General features: G+C 38.8%; 1 protein-coding gene across 1 annotated transcript; it reads left to right on the top strand.

Annotated features, from left to right (window-relative positions):
* The first annotated feature begins 5,171 nt into the window (after window positions 1–5,171).
* On the top strand, window positions 5,172–21,278 carry MEPE (matrix extracellular phosphoglycoprotein). Its single transcript, XM_004390138.1, has 4 exons — window positions 5,172–5,225; window positions 9,573–9,626; window positions 10,813–10,905; window positions 19,806–21,278. Exons 1-4 carry the CDS (start codon window positions 5,172–5,174, stop codon window positions 21,276–21,278), a joined length of 1,674 nt encoding a protein of 557 aa, XP_004390195.1.
* Window positions 21,279–21,648: the final 370 nt, after the last annotated feature.

The raw sequence follows: 21,648 nt of genomic DNA, 5'->3' as shown, positions 1-21,648 counted from the left end.
TGGAGGAAGTAACTGCAGATGTGGTGGAAATAGCAAGAGAACTAGAATTAGAAGTGGAGCCTGAAGATGTGACTGAATTCCTGCAGTCTCATGATAAAACTTTAATGAATAAAGAGTTGTTTCTTATGGATGAGCAAAGAAGGTGGTTTCTTGAGATGGAATGTACTCCTGGTGAAGATGCTGTGAACATTGTTGAAATGAAATGACAACAAAAGATTTAGAATATTACATAAACTTAGTTAATAAAGCAGTGGCAGAGTTTGAGAGGATTGACTCCTATTTTGAAAGAAGTTCTATCAAATGTTACCAATAAGCATCGCATGCCACAGAGAAATATTTCATGAAAGGAAGAGTCGATCGATGCAGCAAACTTCATTATTGCCTTATTTTAAGAAATTGCACTAATGGATCACAACTACCACAGCCTCCACCAGACTGAATCCAGCACAAGTAGATGGTGCCTGGCTACTACCACTGACTGCTCTGACAGGGATCATAATAGAGGGTCATGAACAGAGCTGGAATTAAATGTAGAACAAAATCTAACTCACAAAAAAGACCAGACTTACTGGTCTGACAGAATCTAGAGAAACCCCAAGAGTATGGCCCCGGACACCCTTTCAACCCAGTACTGAAGTCACTCCTGAGGTTCACCCTTCAGCCAAAGATTAGACTGACCCATAAAACTTAACAAGACTAAGGGGCAAGGACAAGAAGGCAGGAAGGCACAGGAAAGCTAATAATAAGGAACCCAAGGTCAAGAAAAGGAGAGTGTTGATGAGTTGTGGTGTTGGCAACCAATGTTACAAAACAATAGGTGTGTTAATTGTTTAATTAGAAACTAATTTGCTCTGTAAATCTTCATCTAAAGCACAATAGAAGGAAAGAAATGGTCACAGCCACCCTAACCTTCAGCAACCACCACCCTGATTAGTCAGCTTCCATCAGCATCGAGGCAAGACCCTCCACCAGCAAAAATATTACAACTTGCTGAAGGCTTAGATGATGGTTAGCATTTTTTAGCAATGTAACATTTTTTAATTAAGGTATGTACATTTTTTTAGACATAATGCTATTGTACACAGTATAGTGCAAATGTGACATTTTTATGCACCGGGAAACCAAAAAATTCATGTGACTTGCTTTATTTCAATACTCCTTTATTGTGGTGGTCTGGAATGAAACCCACAGTATCTTGGAGATATTCCTGTACAGTTTTATATTTCTGTTCAGCCTTATGAGTTGACTGAACACTCTTGTCTGCTGTCCTCCTTTCCTTAATTTCCATTTAACCATTTAATCCTTCGTACTTTGCTGAAATTTTTATCATGAATATTTATGATGGCTAGAGAAATAGACCACCAATGGACTATACAAAGAAGAACTCGGCATCAGGATTGGAGGAAGACTCATTAACAACCTGTGATATGCAGATGATCCACCCTTGCTTGCTGAAAGACAGAGGACTTGAAGCACTTGCTGATGAAGATCAAAGACTACAGCCTTCTGTGTGGATTACTCCTCAACATGAAGAGGACAAAAATCCTCATAACTGGACCAATAAGCAACATCATGATAAAGGGAGAAAAGACTGAAGTTGTCAAGGATTTCATTTTACTTGGATCCACAATCAATGCCCATGAAGGTAACAGTCAAGAAATCAAACAAGATATTGCATTGGGCAAATCTGCTGCAAAAGACCTCTTTAAAAGTGTTGAAAAGCAAAAGTGTCACTTTGAGAATTCAGGTCCACCTGACTGAAGCCATGACATTTTCCATTGCCTCATATGCATGCGAAAGCTGAACGATGAATAAGGAAGATGGAAGAAGAATTGATGACTTTGAATTATGGTGTTGGCAAAGAATATCAAATATACCATGGCCTGCTGGAAGAATGAAAAAATCTGTCTTGGAAGAAATGTAGCCAGAGTGCTCTTTGGATAACATGTGCTTTGAACATGTCATCAGGAGGGACCAGTCCCTGGAGAAGGTTATCATACTTGGTGAGATAGAGGGTCATCAAAAAAGAGGAAGACCCTCAACCAGATGGATTGACACAGTGGCTGCAACAATGGGCTCAAACATAACAATTGTGAGGATGGTGCAGGACCAGGCAGTGTTTTGTTCTGCTGTACATAGGGTCGCTACCAGTCAGAACCAACTTGACGGCACCTAACAACAACAACAGCAGAGAAATAGTCCACCACTTTCTCTTAAACTTTAACTCTACTACTTCTTTCAATGTTTCATTGCCTTTCCCTCTCATCAAGTAAGTCATGGAAGAAGGCCTTGTAGAAACATCAACAGAGAACAGAAAGGAGATACAGGAGGATGTCATCTGAATACCAGATTATTATTTAAAGATGGGAATAGTGGGCAGGGTCGGTAGCTGTTATTTATCATTTAATTACAAAATTAGGTACTGGACAAACTCCTTGTAGGCATTTTTAAATTTAATGTTTATGCCAACTTAATGAGGCGGTAAAGTACAGTCCTGGTGGCACAGTGGTTAAAGCACTCAGCTGGTAATTGAAAGGTCAACTGGTTTGAATCCACCAGTCTCTCCTCAGGAGAAAGATATGGCAGTCTGCTTCCGTACAGATTTACAGCCTTACTTTGACAGCGATAACAACAGAGGGTCCTGGACAGAGCTAGAGAAAAATGTAGAACAAAATTCTAACTCACAAAAAAGGACCAGACTTATTGGCCTGACAGACTGGAGAAACCCGGAGACTATTGCCCCCGGACACCATTTTAGCTCAGTAGCGAAGTCACTCCTGAGGTTCACCCTTCATCCAAAGATTAGACAGGCTTTCTGCTCACAACCCTATCTGGTTCACCAGCAAACCCTACTGATTTTACTTTCAAATATATTCAGAATATGGCCACTTCTCATCATCTCTTCTGCCACCACTCTGGTTCATCTCTCTCTCTCTGATTATTGCAAGAGCTTCCTGGCTGGTCTTTCTGCCCTTTTCCTCCTTCTGTCCATTCTCAACACTTGCATTCAGAGTGATTCTGTTAAAATATGTTAGGCCTTGTCACAAACTTGAAATTATAAACTTTTTACATAAGAGGATTATTAAAATGTTTTCCATTTATAAACTTGTTATTCAGTCAGACCTAATTAATAGTTCTGAAATCAATTCTAATTATCTGACAACATGACATCCAAACTGAGGTATTTATATTTTCTGTTTATCCCACTTGCTGGAACATTTGATAGCAGCTTTCCACCACAAAAACATTTTTAGATTAAAATTACTTTGCCCCCTATGGTTATCTGTGGGCACTGGTAACAAATTGTTTGCTGGTGCTAAGTGAGCCACTGCTGATTGGCCATTGGGAACTCTAACAAACTTTAAATTTCAGCAAAATGCCCAGAGACTGCAAATTCTACAGAAGAATCCAGGTATTCTGAAGGTAAAAGATACCAGGTAATGTGGCTCTTTTGATGTTTTTGACAGCAAATAGCTTTACAACATAATTGTTTACATTTTCAAGATGTTTGTCTTCTGCTAGGGATACTGCTTTTTTTTCAATGAATGCAGATAAAAAATATTCTATACTCAGCACACTGTATAATATTGAATGCTTTCTGCCCTATAAAAATAGAAAATGTGTTATTAAGCTATAGAAATTATAATCTGAAATTGATGATTTGGTAGCAACTTTTTCTTTGATTTGACATCAGCATTATCAAGATCCAAACTCAAATACTCAATTTTTACTCTATCCCTGTACTTACAATCCAGAATATAGAGAGTTCGATTGTATTCATACTTTCAAACCTCACCTATCCTGATCTATAAAACACTTGGAAGGCTAAATTATAGTTAGAATTATTAAATAGATTCTTAAAATTATTTTAATTTGGAAGACAATTTAGGATTTTAGAATATATTTGAAAGTTATATTTGTTTCTCTAAATAAATGTTTTCATCTTGTAATGTTTAAAGATGACAAGAATATTTCCAGTATTTTTCCCATGAAAAGTGTTTTTCCCCCAAGTAATCTCAAAGAGTAGTGTAAATTTTTTATTCTCTTGTTGATTGTTATATATCTGTGTGGCAGTTAGTGAAATACTTAATATATACCCAAATCAACAGATCAGTAGTCCAAGACTACACTGACCTTTTTTTTTTTTTTTTTTATAATGGTTACTTGACTTAAGTGAGCCCTACATCCTATTAGTATATTTACCAAAGTATAGATATGTACCTTTATGGAAAACTAAATGTTAGGTTTTAAACATTATTTTGTTGAGTCTATTATAAAAGTCAACTACGTGTGGATTTAAGTCAACTATGTGTGGATTTTTCTGTTAAAAGATAAAAGAATAGAAAATTATTAATGGTAGCATAAGGTCTTGATTAAGAACACTGGCTCTGTAGCTCTATTGCCTATACAATCCTACTTCTGCTCCTTAATACCGATGAAATCAAGGGAAAGTTATTTGACCTTTCTGTGCCTATTTCCTAATCTATAAAACAAGAATTGTAATACCACCCACCTCACAGGTTGTTGAAAGGCTCAAATAATTGAATATTTGTAAAATTCATAAAAGGGTGTCTAGTTAATTTTAATTATTCAATAAATGTTAACTATCAATATAAGTATTACATAGTTATTTCACTTTCCAGGGCATGAATGACTACTAATTCATATACTAATGAATCTGAGGACATATGTTGGTGTACTAGTCTGGTAGCTGACAAGACTTCCTTCCCCACAATATAGCCTGATACCTGGATAGACTCATTTCAAGAGTGTGTTATGAGTTGCTATGTTAACTTCACATCATCGTGGATTATACAAATAATTAAACAATCACTTTCTAATGACAAGAGGGGAAAGTTAGAAATGACAATCGATCAAATAAATATGTCTATAAAATTTGTTTCTAACAACTGACTTCACTGTGTTAATGACATTGAACAATTCTTATTTTCACATTGAAATAACTAGACATATGAAAGCTCTTAGATTAAAGTAGCCACACTTGGGTATAAATAAATTATACATAGGCTTTTTTCTTACAAGAGAAAATGGACTGCTAGTGGAAAGGATGATTTATATACCTTTGTGTTTTATTTATTCATATGGCTGCAGTTTACAATTACTATTGCTTTAGGGTAAAACATTATTGTTTTTTACAGAGATTCTCAAAAATGCATGTTGTCTGTTTGGGACTGCTCCTTTCCAGCCTGACCTGGGCAGCACCAGTAAGCATTTACAAATTCAGTTTTGCATCACCTAATCTTTTGCTCCCTTTCTCTATTTTTCTTGTAAGTAATGTTTATTTAAGTTAGAAGCATTTTACCTATTTCAGTTACAATAAAGCACCAAGTAAATAGAAATCATCCAACACTTAACACAAATGCCTGTCACAAAGGAGGCTCTCAATTAACATGTGCTGAATGACAAGATGTCACCACAGTGCGTTTTAAGTAACATTGAAGACGTATTTTGGGAAAAGCAACAGTGTAGGGAAGCACAGGGGTTCACATCAGCTGACACTAATGACTAATAGTCAGAGACTCATATTAAAGCATGTTAAGAGAATGTTTCAATATTTTACTAAAAACAAAGAATTTGACTTGAATGTTTGAAGGCTAACCAACTAGATTTTGTAAATACATGGCAAGAGAAAGAGAAGAGATCTTTTTTGTATTTCTTACAACATTCCAACACTGCAGGATTCTGTTAGTGATTTTTCCATCATCAGCATGGCTAAAGATGAGAAGAATTATTCCTAAACTTAACCCAAATGAAACTTCTATTTCCTTTTGTGTCTTTTCTTCTCGCTGACTCAATGCAGATGAGTACTCAGGATGTGACCAAATTATCTTGTGAAAATGCTGAGTGTTAAAGATATTTTCTGCAATGCAGACACAGTGCTAGTTAGATAATGTCTGAAAAGCATCCTAACTTCTTCCAGTAACCCTTTCAGCTGACGAATCATAGAAACAACTGGTCATTCCATTGCCAGGAATACTTAAATATAGATCTTGAGTGAGTGGATGACTGGTTGGGTAACCAGACTGACAAGGGTGAGGACAGCAGAAGGAGGGGGAAGCATGTCTCCTGTCAGCACACATCCTCTCACAGTCCTGTGGGGGCTGCACTGCTTAAAACACACATCTGCCAGGCCAAATCCACACAACTCAGCTCAATCAGGGCCATAGAGACACCCGTTAAGGCATGATGGTTGCAGGGCGGGTTGGGCTGATCAAGTCCAGTCCAACCACTGGCGATAAGTTTATTTTGAGCAGCACGTTCCTAAGGCACAGCTGGAGTGGTTTTCTCTGCGTATCTTCCAGTAAATGTGTTATGTCAACATCCATCCAGTGACCACTGGTCAAAAGTGGGTGCCAGCATTCCTCCCCAGAGGGAAACAATGCCATCTCAGTTACAGAGCCATGTTCAAGCAAGGGAACATGGCCAAGTGGGTAGGGGAGAAGAAAGATGAGGGAAATATTTGAAAGAGGCTGAGCAAGGACAGAGACAAAATTTGGAATTGTGAATGGTTAAATTGATACTTTTCTTCAGATCTGTACATTCCATTTTAGCAACTACCTAAATTATTGAATAATGATTAGTAATGGGTGGTATAAGAAATTAGTAAATAATGAGTCACCTACATATATTTTGAAATTATAATTCAAATTCAAAACAATTTAAAATGGAAGAAAATAAAAGATAATTATTGAGCCATGCAATTCAATTAATATTGACCCATATGCAATTAGACTAAAAGGACTTTATTATAAGGCAAGATAAATCATGAAGTACTGTAAGGCACTTGAATATTCTGTATTATGTACCATTAAGGATGTTTTAAAGACATATACATATGTGTGTGTGTGTGTGTTCTGTACAAAGATAATTAATACCCAAAACCATTTCTTTCTTTTGCTTAATAGCTACCCATCTCCTTTTTAGGCTTTCTTATTCCTATAGACCCATTTCCAGAACTATTTTCATTGTTATGTTTTTTAATAATAATGCAATGGTCTAATTTATATGTGCAAGACAAACTCTTACGAGTCAACATAAGAAAAAAATACAATAAAGAATGAAATTATAAAACATGCCTTGAAGACACTTAATATAAACTGTAGGAACAATTCCTCTTATTACTAAATATGGATTTTTTTCATATATCAGGCCATTTTAAAATTTTCCTTTTTAATCTTGGGACTTTAAAACTGAATATTTAGGTTACAGCTTCTTCTCTGCTACTAGTACTACCAGCTATGAAAGTGTAGGCAATTCTGTTTCTTCTACTGCCTATCTCACGAGGTTCTTATGGAATCAAATGAGATTATGCACGTGAAAGCACTTTACAAACTGTAGAGAGCTACATAAATACAATTATCTCTAACATGGAGTGGAATATTAGGCAGATCGTCTTGGGGATCTGTCAGGGAGGTATTTTTACTAAACTTTTGAGTTTATATTTTTAAGATAATTTTATTCGTCACAGTCCAGTCAGGAAAACAGAACTCATGGTAGTAGAGCCATTTTTGGAGGGTGGGGAGGGTGGGGAAGGACTAGTTACAAAGTATAAAAAAGAACAGAAAGGAAAAACCAAGGATGCTGAGGCAATTCAAAGATTTGCTTCAGCAGGAGACTACTACCACCCCTAGGGCTGGAGGACCCAGGAGAGAGGTGGTGCTCCCAGGGTTCTGGATGGAGACCTCGAGCAGGAACTAGCACCACAAAGGAGATGCATCTAATTCTGGGGATGCAAATCCAAACAGAGAGAGGGGAAGGACATACCTCTCTCCTTCTGCCCTCCAGTCTCAGGCCAGAGCTACCATCAGCCAATCTCAGACTGAAGTCAGATGGCAAAGGCACTTAGGAAATGTCATTTGTAGGGGTCTGCCCAGAGACAGCAGAAGAACAAGCAGGATATTACCAATATCTTACTGCAAGAAAAAATCTCTCTGAATAAACAAAATACAGAACTTTGAGAAGACTGTCTAGGTGGGTAAGACAGTTGGCCAAGGTGGTCCTTATACGGTTTACTTCTTTATTTAATCTTTCCCTTGAGGGTTTCTCTCTCTTAGATGACTGTACCACCATGATGGCTGCTTCCATTTTAGCAAACGCATTCAAACACAAACCAGTCTTACCCATTGTTTCACCTTGCCACATCTGAGATAGCGAGCAGATTCAAAATGAAATCAGGAAATAAAAATCCTGAGAATGAATTAAACTGTTACATCTGTTCCTTCCACAGCAAGCTTGCTCCTAAGATTCTCAGATTCTGTTCTATATCTTCTCCTGTGGCACCTAAACTTAAGCCCAAAGGTTGGGCAAGCTACCTGGGTCTATTTCTTTGTAGTTTTTGGCCTCTCCACCTCTATAGCTATCCTCCATCCCAAGGTACCCTCAATAAATTTTTACATTTTTATATTAAACCAAGAGAAAGCATTTGTCCCAATAAATTAGCCACTTCTATTTTCCCCTTCCCTGAAAGAAATATCTGACCAGGTGAGTGAAAAAATAAGGTCCCATCCTTAGGTGTAGTCCCACCCTTTGTGTGCTACAGTTTTATCCTTACTGGATCATTGGGAGCATCATATCTTAATTCAATATAGCAGTTACTGTATTTATACAATCAATCTACCACCTGTCTGTCGATTTGTTGTACTGTGGTGGCTTGCATGTTGCAATGATGCTGAAAGTTATGCCACCAGTATTTCAAATACCAGCAGGGTCATCCATGGTGGACGGGTTTCCGTGGAGCTCCCAGGTTAAAACAGATTAGGAAGAAAGACCTGGAGATCTACTTCCAAAAATTAGTCAGTGAAAACCCTATGGATCACAACAGAATATTGTCCAATATAGTGATGGAAGATGAGCCACCTATATTAAAAGGCACTACACAATGGATGCAACTATGGACTCAAGCATGCCAACGATCGTGGGGATGTCATGGGACTGCGCAATGTTTCATTGAGTGTATACAGGACCGCCATTGGTCAGAGCCACCTCGACAGCAACTAACAACAACAACATACAGTCAATGCACACATGCAACCCACGTCATTGAACTCTGATTTTAGTTCATTGTTATTGAACAACTCCCAGTTTGCCAGTGAAAACTTCTTTCTCAGTGGATATCAATGACAGCCAAGTTCCGTCACTCCCTTCTCCCCCACCACCACTTGACAGTGCTCCTTTGCTCAAATGCACCTCTGTAAAGTAGATGACTTAGTCCCAGCTACTCTGCTGGAGAAAGATGTGGCAGTCCACTTTCGTAAAGATTTTAGCCTTGGAAACTCTGTGGGGCATTCTCCTCTGTCCTATAGAGTGACTACGAATCGGAGTCTACAGGATGGCAATGGGTTTAATGGGAGGGGAGGAAAGCTGGCACTCTGTCTTGTAATACTGAAATAAATATTAATGTGAGGAATGTGCCCGTCTTCTTTTAGTCAGAATGATTTTCCACATTTAATAATACAACCCAGAGACAGAAAAACAAATGAAGCATTTGTTGTTTGAAGAAATAAAGAGTGAATGTTCTATTTGGTGAAGTTTTGTTTCTTGTTTTCTTTCAGACATTTCAACCACAGACTGAGAAAACTAAGCAAGACTGTGTGGAAGAACAGAAGGTAAACAGAATTATTCTTCTCAAATAAATCTATTTTAGCTCTGTAAAGAAAAACGTCAATAAGGGAAACATTTAATTATCAAAATTTTCTTGGGTTCTTAAAGTGAAAATGCAAAATTATGCAACATAATTTTGGCAATTTCTAGTTAATCAGGTATTACACTTAACACAATGTATGATAGAAAAGAGGGAAACATTCTGAACGGAGGTTTGTTTCTCTTCAACTTGATTTCTTCCCTCAAGTGAAACAATGAGCAAGAATTCTGGGATATTGTTCCAGCAACCAATATTTCCCCACATATGTACATGGGAGCAAAGTGACAAATGGGGAATTAAAAAAGGGAAGGTGCCTAGCAAGTCTTAATGGAAAATTCTGTTCACATGGAGTTAGTTTTCCAGATACATCCAGAAAGTTGAGACAAGTGTCCTCAGCTTTGCATGTTACCAAATTGCAGCTTACTTATGCCTCCCATGGTTTCTCCTGGCAATCTCTGAAAATTCTGTTCTAAGAAGTAACAATCTTCTGTTCTTTGTCTCAGCTGAAAATTACAAAGGCAAAATCTCCAAACTTAAAACTCTGCACGTTTGTGCTGTGAGTTTTGCCAATTTGACATCAGACGTGAATACCGTAACATCTGACTTCTTCTAAACCCTCTCCCCCACTTCTACCTAAAAACATTTCTGTGTGCTCCATAGCCACTGAAATTTGGTAATAGGACTAATATGCCTGGGCAAGAAGAGCAGTTGACAGTCACCCGTAGGAGAAACAGGTTTAGAGATGTAGAAAAGAGAGTGGAGTCCCCAGGTGGCATGCGAGACTGCTAACTGAAAGGTTAAAGGTTTGTGTCCACCCAGAGACACCTTGGAAGAAAGTCCTGGCAATCTACTTCCAAAAGATCACGGCCATTAAAAACACTATGGAGCAGAGTTCTACTCTGATACTCATGGGGTTGCCATGAGTCAGAATTGACTCAACAGCAACTGCAAAAAAAAGAGAAAGAGAGAGAAGAGAAAAAGGACTAAGTTGCTATCTTCAGCAGCTAGCTAACACACACCCTCCTTTGGCTATAAGTAGTACTACCCTCAGTCAGAGGCAGAATTTTAGACTTCACCCAAATTTTAAACATCTTGTACTGTCAAAAATAGAGCCAGGAAATCCACCTTAACCTCATGTTGTGTTTTTGTAGATAACGTACAAAGACCACCATGAGAAACATGGGTATTATATTTTTAAGTATGTTTACACATCACCTGGAAGGAAAAATCAAACTGACATAAAGGTAAGCTGAATCTCTGAGTGATGATCCTTATCATGAGCCAAACTCTCTACTGTTTCCCAGAGAAATGGTAGAGGAGACAAAGTTTACTCTTGCCTACAACGGCGTTTCCCTCGGTGTCTTCGTCCCTTTCCCTTCAGCTTCCCAGCTCCTCAGGCCTCTCTATATGGCCCTCAGTGTTTCAGAGTCTTCCTGATCCCTGTCCCAAGTTCTGGTCCCTGTCCTGTTTCAGGACCGGCTGCTGCAGGTGTGGTACTCGTACACACTGGATGCCCATGGGTTGCCATGTTGTTGCTCTGAGTTACATTTGGTCTTTTATAAAGAGATTTTCTAAACATGTTCTTCCATATACTCTAATGGTGGGGATTTCATCAGAGGAGGGCTAATAGGAGAAATCATTTTGACCTGGAGAGTGAAATGTCTTAATGTCTCTTAAATTTAATCCACGGATGACTCCGTCTGTGTCGGGACGCTCAGAAGAGAAAGAATACGTGCCTTGTCACTGGGGTGACAATCATCCTTCTCACTCAGTCCCTTCTTACACATTCATTGGGCACATATCTGGAAAATCACTTAAAATGCCATCAGCAAAAGGACTATTTACTTTTTCCAAATCTGACTTCATCTCCCATGGTAGTAGCATTTTCCCCTCAGAATGTTATTTTCTTCTGCTCAATATTCTTTAGATGGTATCTCTAAGACTACATCTAATTGCATGAAATTAAAACCTATATGCCATAACAAATATATGTCTAGCTCCTTTTATTGTGCAAGATACTATGGGAGATAAAATGACTGAGAAAACTTAACTCTTTCTCTCCAAAATCTAAGACAGTTACAAAAGTTATTATAACCCAAGAGATATAAATTGTTATGTGAGTGGTACAAAAAAAAAACACGCTTTTAGGGAAGTAGAGTAGAGAAAGATGACTTCCTGGCCAGGTGTTCAGGTGAAGCTACATAATGAAAATAATTGAGCTGGGCCTTGGAGGCTAGGTAGGATTTGAGTAAATAGAAGTGGGTGGGAGAGGCCACTCTCCGTGAAAAGAATAACATGACCCAAGGTGTGGAGATAGAAAAGCAGACCACAGGAAAGTAGACTACCCACCTGATACACAGACTCACCATATAGTCAATGATGAAATCAGAAAGCAGAAATTTAATACATTTTCTCCAATGCAAAAATGGCCATCACATACCACAGTTTAGAAGTAGTTTCATGTTTTATAAAACAACTCTAATCAGTCATCTAATAAAATGCACACAGTTCATTAGTATGTGTTGTTGTATGCTACCTAGTCAATTCCGACTCATAGCAACCCTATATGACAGAGTAGAACTGCCCCAGAGGGTTTCCTATGCTGAAATCTTTACAGGAGCAGACCTTCAGGTCTTTTCTCTTGTGGATCTGCTGGTAAGTTCAAACCACCGACATTTTGGTTAGCAGCTATAAAGCAGTAGGAGAAGCAGAAAAAATAAAATGAAACTTCCCACTTCAGATAGAGAGTTGTTGTTAGGTGCCATCAAGTCGGTTCCGACTCACAGCGACTCAATGTGCAACAAAGCAAAACTCTACCCCATTCTGCACCATCCTCACACCCATCACTGTATTTGAGTCCACTGTTGAAGACACTATGTCAATCCATCTCGTTGAGGGTCTTCATCTTTGTCACTAACCCTGTACTTTACCAAGCATGATGTCCTTCTCCAGGGACTGGTCCCTCCTGATAACATGTCAAAAGTATGTGAGATGACGTCTCGCTATCCTTGCTTCTAAGGAGCATACTGGCTGTACTTCTTCCAAGACAGATTTGTTCATTCTTCCAGCAGTACACGGTATATTCAATATTCTTTGCCAACACCATAATTCAAAGGCAGCAATTCTTCTTCAGTCTTCCTTATTCATTGTCCAGCTTCTGTATGCATATGAAGCAATTGAAAACCCCGCGGCTTGGGTTGTGTGCACCTTACTCCTCAAAGTGACATCTTTGTTTTTCAACACTTTAAAGACGTCTTTTGCGGCTGATCGGCCCAATGCAATACGTCGTTCAGTTTCTTGACTGCTGCTTCCATGGACGTTGACTGTGGATCTAAGTAAAATGAAATCCTTGACACCTTAAATATTGTTTCCATTTATCATGATGTTGCTTATTGTCCATTTGTGAGGATTTTTGTTTTCTTTACGTTGGGGTGTAATCCGTACTGAAGGCTGTACTCTTTGATCTTCACCAGTATGTGCTTCAAGTCCTCTTCACTTTCAGCAAGCAAGGTTGTGCCATCTGCATATCAAAGGTTATTAGAGTCTTCCTCCAATCCTGATGCCACATTCTTCTTCGTATAGTCTGGTTTCTCGGATTATTTGCTCAGCATATAGATTGAATAAGTATGGTGAAAAGATACAACCCTGACACATATCTTTTCTGACTTTAAACCACTCAGTATCCCCTTGTTCTGTTCCAAAAACTGCCTCTTGGTCTCTATTCAGATTCCTCACGAGCACAATTAAGTGTTCTGGAATTCCCATTCTTTGCAGTGTTATCCATAATTTGTTATGATCCACATGGTTGAATGCCTTTGCACAGTCAATAAAACACAGGTGAACATCTTTCTGGTATTCTCTGCTTTTAGGCAGGATCCATCTGACATCAGCAATGATATCCCTTGTTCTACGTCCTCTTCTGAACCAGCTTGAATTTCTGGCAGTTTGCTGTCGATGTACTGCTGCAACCGCTTTTGAATTATCTTCAGCAAAATTTTATTTGTATGTAATATTAATTATATTGTTCAATAATTCCCACATTCTGTTGGATCACTTTTCTTTGGAATGGGCACAAATATGGATCTCTTCCAGTCAGTTGACGAGGTAGCTGTCTTTCAAATTTCTTGGCATATATGAGTGAGCGCTTCCAGCATTGCATCCATTTGTTGAAATATCTCAATTGGTATTTTGTCAATTCCTAAAGCCTTGTTTTTCACCAGTGCCTTCTGTGCAGCTTGGACTTCTTCCTCCAGTACCACCTGTTCTTTATCATATGCTACCAGAGTAGAGAGGACAAGAAAAATTAGGAAGGAATTATTTTAATCTACTGATTTTCTAAAGTACCAGTTTTACTCAAAAGGATAACTTAGCAATGAACAAATGAACTTGATTGCAAAGGAAACCTCCTATTAAAACATCCCAAGACTCAGTGACTTTAAATATAAGTTAAATGTTTAAAATTCTTCAGACTTACAATAAAGTTTGCTTTCTATTATCTTTTTTCTAATAACAAAATCTTACCTACTTTCAGAAGATACAAACCAATATAAAAAATTAGTGAATGATGATATCATAACTCCCACAAATAAATCATCTCAAATTTTTGCTTAAAAATACAAGTTGGCACTTTTAAGGACTGCATATTAGCCAGTTTGACACTTTTGCAGACTGCATATTAGCCAGCTTAATAGGAGTAGAGGGTACTTCCATAAACCATTTTTATCTTGAGCATGAAGTGTAAGCTGATTCAGCTATTTTTCTCACTGTTCCCAACAATTAATAAGATATATACATAAAAGTAGGAATCGTCCAGGTGGAACAGGACTCTTATCTTTGGGCAGAAAAAAAGAAAATCTTATCAAAATTCATTTTAGAAAACATGGTATCAGGGCCACAAGCTTCCAGGATTCACAACCAGGGGGTGGCACCCAGGCAGTATATAGGCAGAAGAATCCAGACTTAATCCATCTTCATCTGCCACAACAACCAATGTTAGAGAAGAACAGAGACTGGCAGAACAGCTGTGTCTCCTATAATCAAATGACAATCATTAGTATTATGTTAGAAAGGAAACTACCATTTGATAAAAGGGCTATACGCAATTCTGTATGAAATGATAGTTACTGTCATTTATAAGAGTTCCTAGGTACTGCCCATGGTTAATGTGCTTGGCTGCTAACCAAAATGTTGGACGTTCGAGTTTATCCAGAGTCACCTTGGAAGAAAAGCCCGGGCAATCTACTTTCAAAAAAATCAGCCATTGAAAATGGAGCAGGGCTCTACTCTGACTCATTGTGGGCTCACCATGAGTCAGAATTGACTCGATGGCAACTTGTCCATCACTTATATAGTACTTGTTTCAGGAGAGACATTGCGTGAGAAGCTTTACGTGCATTGTATCACTTATTAAAAATCATTTAATTCTCCTAAAAATTCTAAAGGTTAGGTATCATTTCTCTTATTTTACAGCTAAGAAAACAGGCTCAGAGAAATCAAATAAGGCTGCCAAGATCACACAGCTCATAAATGGTAGCACTGGGCAACTAATTCTACTACCAGTGTTCTTTTCATAGTGCAACTACTTTTCAATAAGCACTTGACTGAAGGATCAAGAAAGACCAGTGGCAACTCCTGCCTGTTATTTCACTAAATCTATTTTTCTATGATCCAGACGTCCCTGAATACTGTTTTTTCTGTCTCCTTTTGCTATCTTCCCTACACACTTGCCCCATAAATGTGAGATTTCAGATGACTGTTCTTTTTCTCTCTGTCTGGGAGCTCTCATCTATTTTCACATCTTTAATTAACACATCTAAGACAATATCCATATGTTCAACAAGAGCCAATACATTGAAGTGGTGGCCAAAAACGACAGGACAAAATTAATCTGCATTGCTAAAAATGCTGTGGCTAGAGTAAGGGGGCTAATAGGCTCTGTGTCCTCAGAGCTGATGAAACCATATCAGAATCTGGGGATGCTTTGAGATCTCACAAGGTAAAGGGTATACGTAATTAGGTAATGGTTAAGAGTTCAGAAAGCTAACCAAAAGGTCGGCAGTTTGAATTCACCATTTGCTCCTTGGAAACCCTATGAGGAGGTTGGACTCTGTCCTATAGGGTCGCTATGAGTTGGAACCGACTCAAAGGCAGTGGGTTTGGATTTTGCTTTTTAGTTAGGTGACAGGTCTGAGGGTAGCGTCTTAACAATAGGGAACTGCAAGTATCAACCTGGAGAAGAGAAAACGTACAATGAGTTTGAAGGAAAACTAAGCTGTTCCAAATTTGGAGGTGTTGCATATGAAAGAAGAAATAATTGTTGTGACAGGAAAAATAGATACTAGTTGCAGATAAAAAAGAACATGAAATAGGTACAATTATTCATAAGTGAAAAGATCTGACATAAAAGTAAAGTGTTCGACGAGAGGCCAGATGACCACAGGTCAGGGAAAATGTGGAAGCAATTTAAGGCTGGGAAGGACTTATACTGGGTGACCCCTGAGAGATCCCAAATTTCTATCTCTAACTGGATACTGCTTTTTAAGTCGAGTCTATACTACCTCCACATCTGTATGTCTAATATTAAAGTCATTATCTTTTCCTTCTGTCTTCATTCTTGCATGTTAACATTTCAGTCCATTTTCATTATTAAAACAAACATACAAAAAACAAACCTGTTGCCAGTGAGTCGATTCTGACTCATAGCAACCCTATAGGACAGACTAGAACTGCCCCATCGGGTTTCCAAGGAGCCGTTGGTGCATTTGAAATGCCGACCTTTTGGTTAGCAGTCAAACTCTTAACCACTTCGCCACCAGGGTTCCATTTTCATTATTAAGCCCCCTTCAATTTGGGCACCAATTGTCGTTGTTGTTAGGTGCTATTCAGTCAGTTCTGACTCATAGTGACCCTGTGTTCAACAGAACGAAACACTGCCCGGTTCTATGCCAGCCTCACAATCGTTGTTATGCTTGAGCCCATTGTTGCAGCCACTGTGTCAATCCATCTCATTGAGGGTCTTTCTCTTTTTCGCTGACCCTCTACTCTACCAGGCATGATGTTCTTCTCCAGGAACTGGTCCCTACTGATAACATGGCCAAAGTATGTGAGACGATGTCTCGCCATCCTTGCTTCTAATGAACATTCTGGCTGTACTTCTTCCAAGACAGATTTGTTCACTCTTCTGGCACCAATAGGTTTTTTTCTTTGTAATGTTTTTCTTTGACATAATCTTAATCCAAATGCTTGCATCTGGACACTGTAACAGTCTCCTAACTGTCCTTCCTCACCCCTGTCCCTCTTAAACCCCTGGTTTTTATTTTGTGAGTCTTGCTTGTAAATCTTCACTAACTCTTCATCCCTTGCAAAATAAACCCAAATTCTTTATCCTGGCATCCCAGGTTCTACAAATCTTGGGCACTCTGTGTAAGTGTGACAATTCCAATTGGCTAGGTCTCTGTCCCACTCCACCCGCATCCTACAATACACCTATAGGACTAGCGTCTTTGCCACTCAATAATAACCAAGTTTGCCTAGAATATATAGCACCCAGCCTAGTTTCTTACATGTCCTGGTCCCTCAGTAAATACCTCTTATTTTAATTTCTTATTACTCACCAGCTCAAAGGCCTATGTGTTGCAAATTTTAACTGACCCTAAAATTTTGGGGTGGAAAGAAAGTATGGTATTTATTTTGTCTATCAATGTACTGTTCCTCAATAGCTCCTACTCGTCAGTTGATGGGGTGGGGGTGGGGGGCGGGCAATGCAGAAATCAACTTAAATTCCACCTTTTTAACTGTTTAAACGTCATCTTTTTTAATAATTTAAATAGTTAAGTATTTAAGAACAGTCTCTTTTGGATAAAAGTACTCAGATCCTCACTCTCCCTCCTTATTCCCCATTAATATATCCATGGCTAATACTATGGTGGAAAAGAAGGCTTGGGATCCTCAGACACGCATGCTGTTATCTGGCCTCTGCAACAATGCTGCTTGACCACTTGGATGCTGCTTGCCCTGTTGACATCCTAAAATGAATTCACTAGCTGGAATAGCGTAGGACCCAATCTGTGTAGTTTTGGTTGGGGCCCAGCGGTGATTCAGCCTCCCTTAGCTCTCACAGGCAATTTAGACCCCTTTTTGTTTTAGATAAGAGCTCTGTTGGCACAGTGGTTAAAGCAATCAGCTGCTAACTGAAAGGTGGGCGGCTCAAACCCATCAGCCGCTCTGCCAAATGATGTGACAATCTGCTTCCATAAAGATTTACAGCCTTGGATATCCTATGGGGCGATTCTACTCTGTCCTATAAGGTCACTATGAGTTGGGATCAACTCAATGGCAATGAGGTGTTTTGGTTTTTGTGTGTGTGTGTGGTGTTTTTTTTTTTGTTTGTTTGTTTGTTTTAGATGGAGTCCCTGGGAAGTGCAAATGATTAACATGCTCAGCTGTTAACTGAAAGATTGGAAGTTTGAGTCCCCCCCAGAGGTGCCTCAGAAGAAAGTCCTGGTGATCTACTTCCAAAAACTCAGCCATTAAAAACCCTATGGAGCACAATTCTACTCTGACACACATGGGTTCCCCATGAATCTGAATTAATTTAATGGAAACTGGTCTTTTGTTGTTTTGGGTATGGCTGACATTTGTCCCTCATGTATGTGGTCCATGTACTTTTCTCCTTTTAGAGTCGCTGCACTCCTCTGCTGTGACACCCTCCAGAAAGCTCCTAATCAGACTCCCAGATACTTCAATGTCTAGCCTATGATACACAGAAACAGAAAGTGGCATAAGCAAGAGTCAATCTCAGCCCTTTCTCTTCCTGACCACATTGTTACTGCAAATTGCTTATGCCCCAGGATGGAAAAGGGCAACTATTAAGCACATCTTCATAAAGCCCCCAAGCAAAAGAGGACAAATTGAGATAACATGCATTAACACTTTACTCTCTTCCTCTGCTATCTTCTTTTCCTCCCATTATTCCCCCAGGACCTTTGTTACTTAAAATTATGTCCTAGACCAGTGGTTTCCAACGTGGTGTCCAGACCAGCAAGGAGTCCTGGTGGCACAGTGGTTAAGTTCTTGGTTCTTAAAAAGGTTGGCAATTTGAATCTACCCAGTGGCTCAACAGGAGAAAGACCTGGCAATCTGCTTCTGTAAAGATTAAAACCTATGGAGCAGTTTTACTCTGTCATGTGGGATCGCTATGACTATGAGTCTAAAATCGACTCCATGGCATCTAACAACAATAACAGCCAGATTAGCGGCAACAACATCATCTGGGAACTTGTTAGAAATCCAAATTCTAGGGCTACATCCCACACCTACTGAATTAGAAACTCTGGGGGTGAGGCTGAACAATTTTTATCTTAGCAAGCCTTTCAGACAATTCTGGTGCATGTTAAATTTGAGAACTATTGATCTGGACTATCAAATTTGGCTTATTATATGCCAAAGGGGAAGAGAAGCAAGTTAATGAGTCATTTCTCAGACAATAGCTGGGATTGCAACACTTGCTTACTGCCAAATTCTATTTTTGAATATCAGAAGCTGACTATTACCTCGATTCCTCTATTTGCATATTCCCTGTAAAAAAAGATGGAAAAGATAAAGAAAAGCTTCCCTTTAGGCACATGAATGCCTTGTAAGACCAAGGCAAAGGCAAAAAAAAGAGAGAGAATGACTATTTTTAGAAAATTAACTCACTATTTTCCAGACCAGGATGACACTCTTTAATCATGCCCTTCTTCAAACTCAGTCCCCAGTCTAAATTTCTAAATTTGTTTCTGATTCTTTTTTTAAGAATTTCTCTACTCCAGCTACATGGGTTTTTTTAATAATATCTTTCAAATACTTCCTGTTTTTGAATATTTAATGAAGCCACTTACCCATAAAATATTCTCAACACTTCCTTTCCATCTATCTGAATTTTACCCATCTTTCAATCTCAGCTCATTCATGTTTCTCCAAGAAACCTTCTTTGACAATTCCAGAATGATCCCTACCGATAAACCTCTGTTTAACTAACAGACTCTTTCATTACATCTGGTGGTTGCTTTTTGTTTTTTGTTTTTTTTTTAATATTAACTAAGAATTGTTAGGTTCTAAAGTTAACATAAAATAATCACTTTTATTTTGAAAATTACACTCTTAGCCAGAAGAAAGGAACAAAGACGATACTGCTCTTCGCCATCCTGGCAAGAAAAGAAAACAAGATCTGCCTCCTAAAGAGAACGTTGTCTGGGAAAGAGAGAAAGTCTTGCTCCTCCTTGAAGCCAATGAAAATAATCAAAGTAGCAAATCCCAAAATATTTTTGCAAATAGAGAAACACAGCATGAAGACCATAGCATTAGTAACAAAGAGAATGCCCACGATGGTCTAAAGATGTCCATTTATCCTGAATCCACTGGGCATAATGGGGCTGAGAATGGGGACAATGCTATCAGCAAACAACATGACCAAGAAGAATATAGTGCGGATCTCATCAGAAATAACACGCAACATCTAACGAGACCAGTGACTGTAATTGCACCCTTGAGGGAAGAACGCAAAAAGAAGAAACCTAGAAATGTTCTAAAAAAATTCCTCAGAGGTGCTAACTATGCTGAAGTCTTCTCAAAAGGTAAAAAGAATCATCAAAAAGATGCCCAAGTCCATAATATTCCAGTCAAAAGCAAAAGCACCTATCACATCCAACGCAACTCTGACTACCTTAAACAGCTCCCAAAAGTCAAAACAATCTCCAGTGATTTTGAAGGCAGTGGTTACACAGGTCTCCAACAGAGAGGAGGCAATGATATCTCCCCTTTCAGTGGGGATGGCCAGCCTCTTGAGGATATTCCTGGTAAAGGAGACGCTACTGGTCCTGACGTAGAAGGTACAGATACTCAAAAGGGGTTTTCAGGCCCAAGTGAAGCTGAGACTACTGATCCTGACACAAGAGGGCCAGGTTACAATGAGATCCCAGAGAAAGAGGAAGATAGTGGAAATGCCATTGGAAGCAGGGACACAACAGCAAAAGAGGCAAATGCTGCAGGTGTTAGCCTTGTGGAGGGCAGCAATGACATCACAGGTAGTACCAATTTTAAGGAACTCCCTGGAAAAGAAGGAAACAGAGTAGATGCTGGTAGTCAAAATGCTCATCAAGGGAGAATAGAATTTCATTACCCTCATGCACCGTCAAAAGAGAAAAGAAAAGAAGGTGGTAGTGATGTAACTAAAAGCACTGATTATAATGAAATTCCTAAAAATGGCAAAGGTAGCACTCGAAAAGGTGCAGAACATTCTAACAGGAACCAAGAAACCTTAAAAGAAAGACAAAGATTTTCTGGTAAGGGGAAGAGCCAGGGCCTGCCAATTTCTTCTCCAGGTTTTGATAATGAAATAAGTTTCCACAATGGCCCCACTAATGGGAAAAATACAGTAATACACAGCAATGGCAGAAAAAATAATCATGTACCCCATAGACAAAATGCTGCAACATGGAATAAGGGTATGTCACAAAGGAAAGGCTCTTGGGATTACAGAAGACCCCATTCCAATAGAAGAAGTCCTAGGCTCCCTAGAAAGGATGATAGCAGTGAGTCCTCTGAGAGTGACAGTTCAAGTGACAGTGATGGTGACTAGTCCACTAGGAATGTCCAGCAGGGGAGCAGTTTGAATACCTGGTCATCTGTGAATCGACCATATCTGAGAGTCAACTGAGGGCGGACAACATGAAGGGAGGAAGAGATCAGTGAACTGATAAACCAAGAAACTTGGTCTCCTCGGGAGAATTTTTGGTATTTTAATGGTCAAGGTATGAAATTCTATTTAAAGCTGTAACTAATGCACCTTTTGAAAGCCCTAAACTTCATTAAGGATTTATGGAATAAGTAAGATTTAAATAAGTATCATTTAAAAGTTTGCAAATGTCACAAATGCCTTGCGATATTGTTTACTCTTGTAGACATAAGTTAAACAAGATCTCTCATATGATAATCTGTAATTAAATGAT

Source organism: Trichechus manatus, unplaced genomic scaffold (genome assembly GCF_000243295.1).
Source record: "Trichechus manatus latirostris isolate Lorelei unplaced genomic scaffold, TriManLat1.0 scaffold00286, whole genome shotgun sequence".
Taxonomy (NCBI): Eukaryota; Metazoa; Chordata; class Mammalia; order Sirenia; family Trichechidae; genus Trichechus; species Trichechus manatus.
Note: the sequence above shows the minus strand (reverse complement) of the source record. Positions and strands in the feature narration are given on the sequence as shown.

Excerpts from the sequence above, each read along its gene's own strand:
- MEPE (XM_004390138.1), top strand. The coding sequence starts at position 5,172 with ATGCATGTTGTCTGTTTGGGACTGCTCCTTTCCAGCCTGACCTGGGCA. Across the intron at positions 9,627-10,812 it reads ACTGTGTGGAAGAACAGAAG|ATAACGTACAAAGACCACCA; the intron begins GTAAACAGAATT and ends GTGTTTTTGTAG. Across the intron at positions 10,906-19,805 it reads AAAATCAAACTGACATAAAG|CCAGAAGAAAGGAACAAAGA; the intron begins GTAAGCTGAATC and ends TTACACTCTTAG.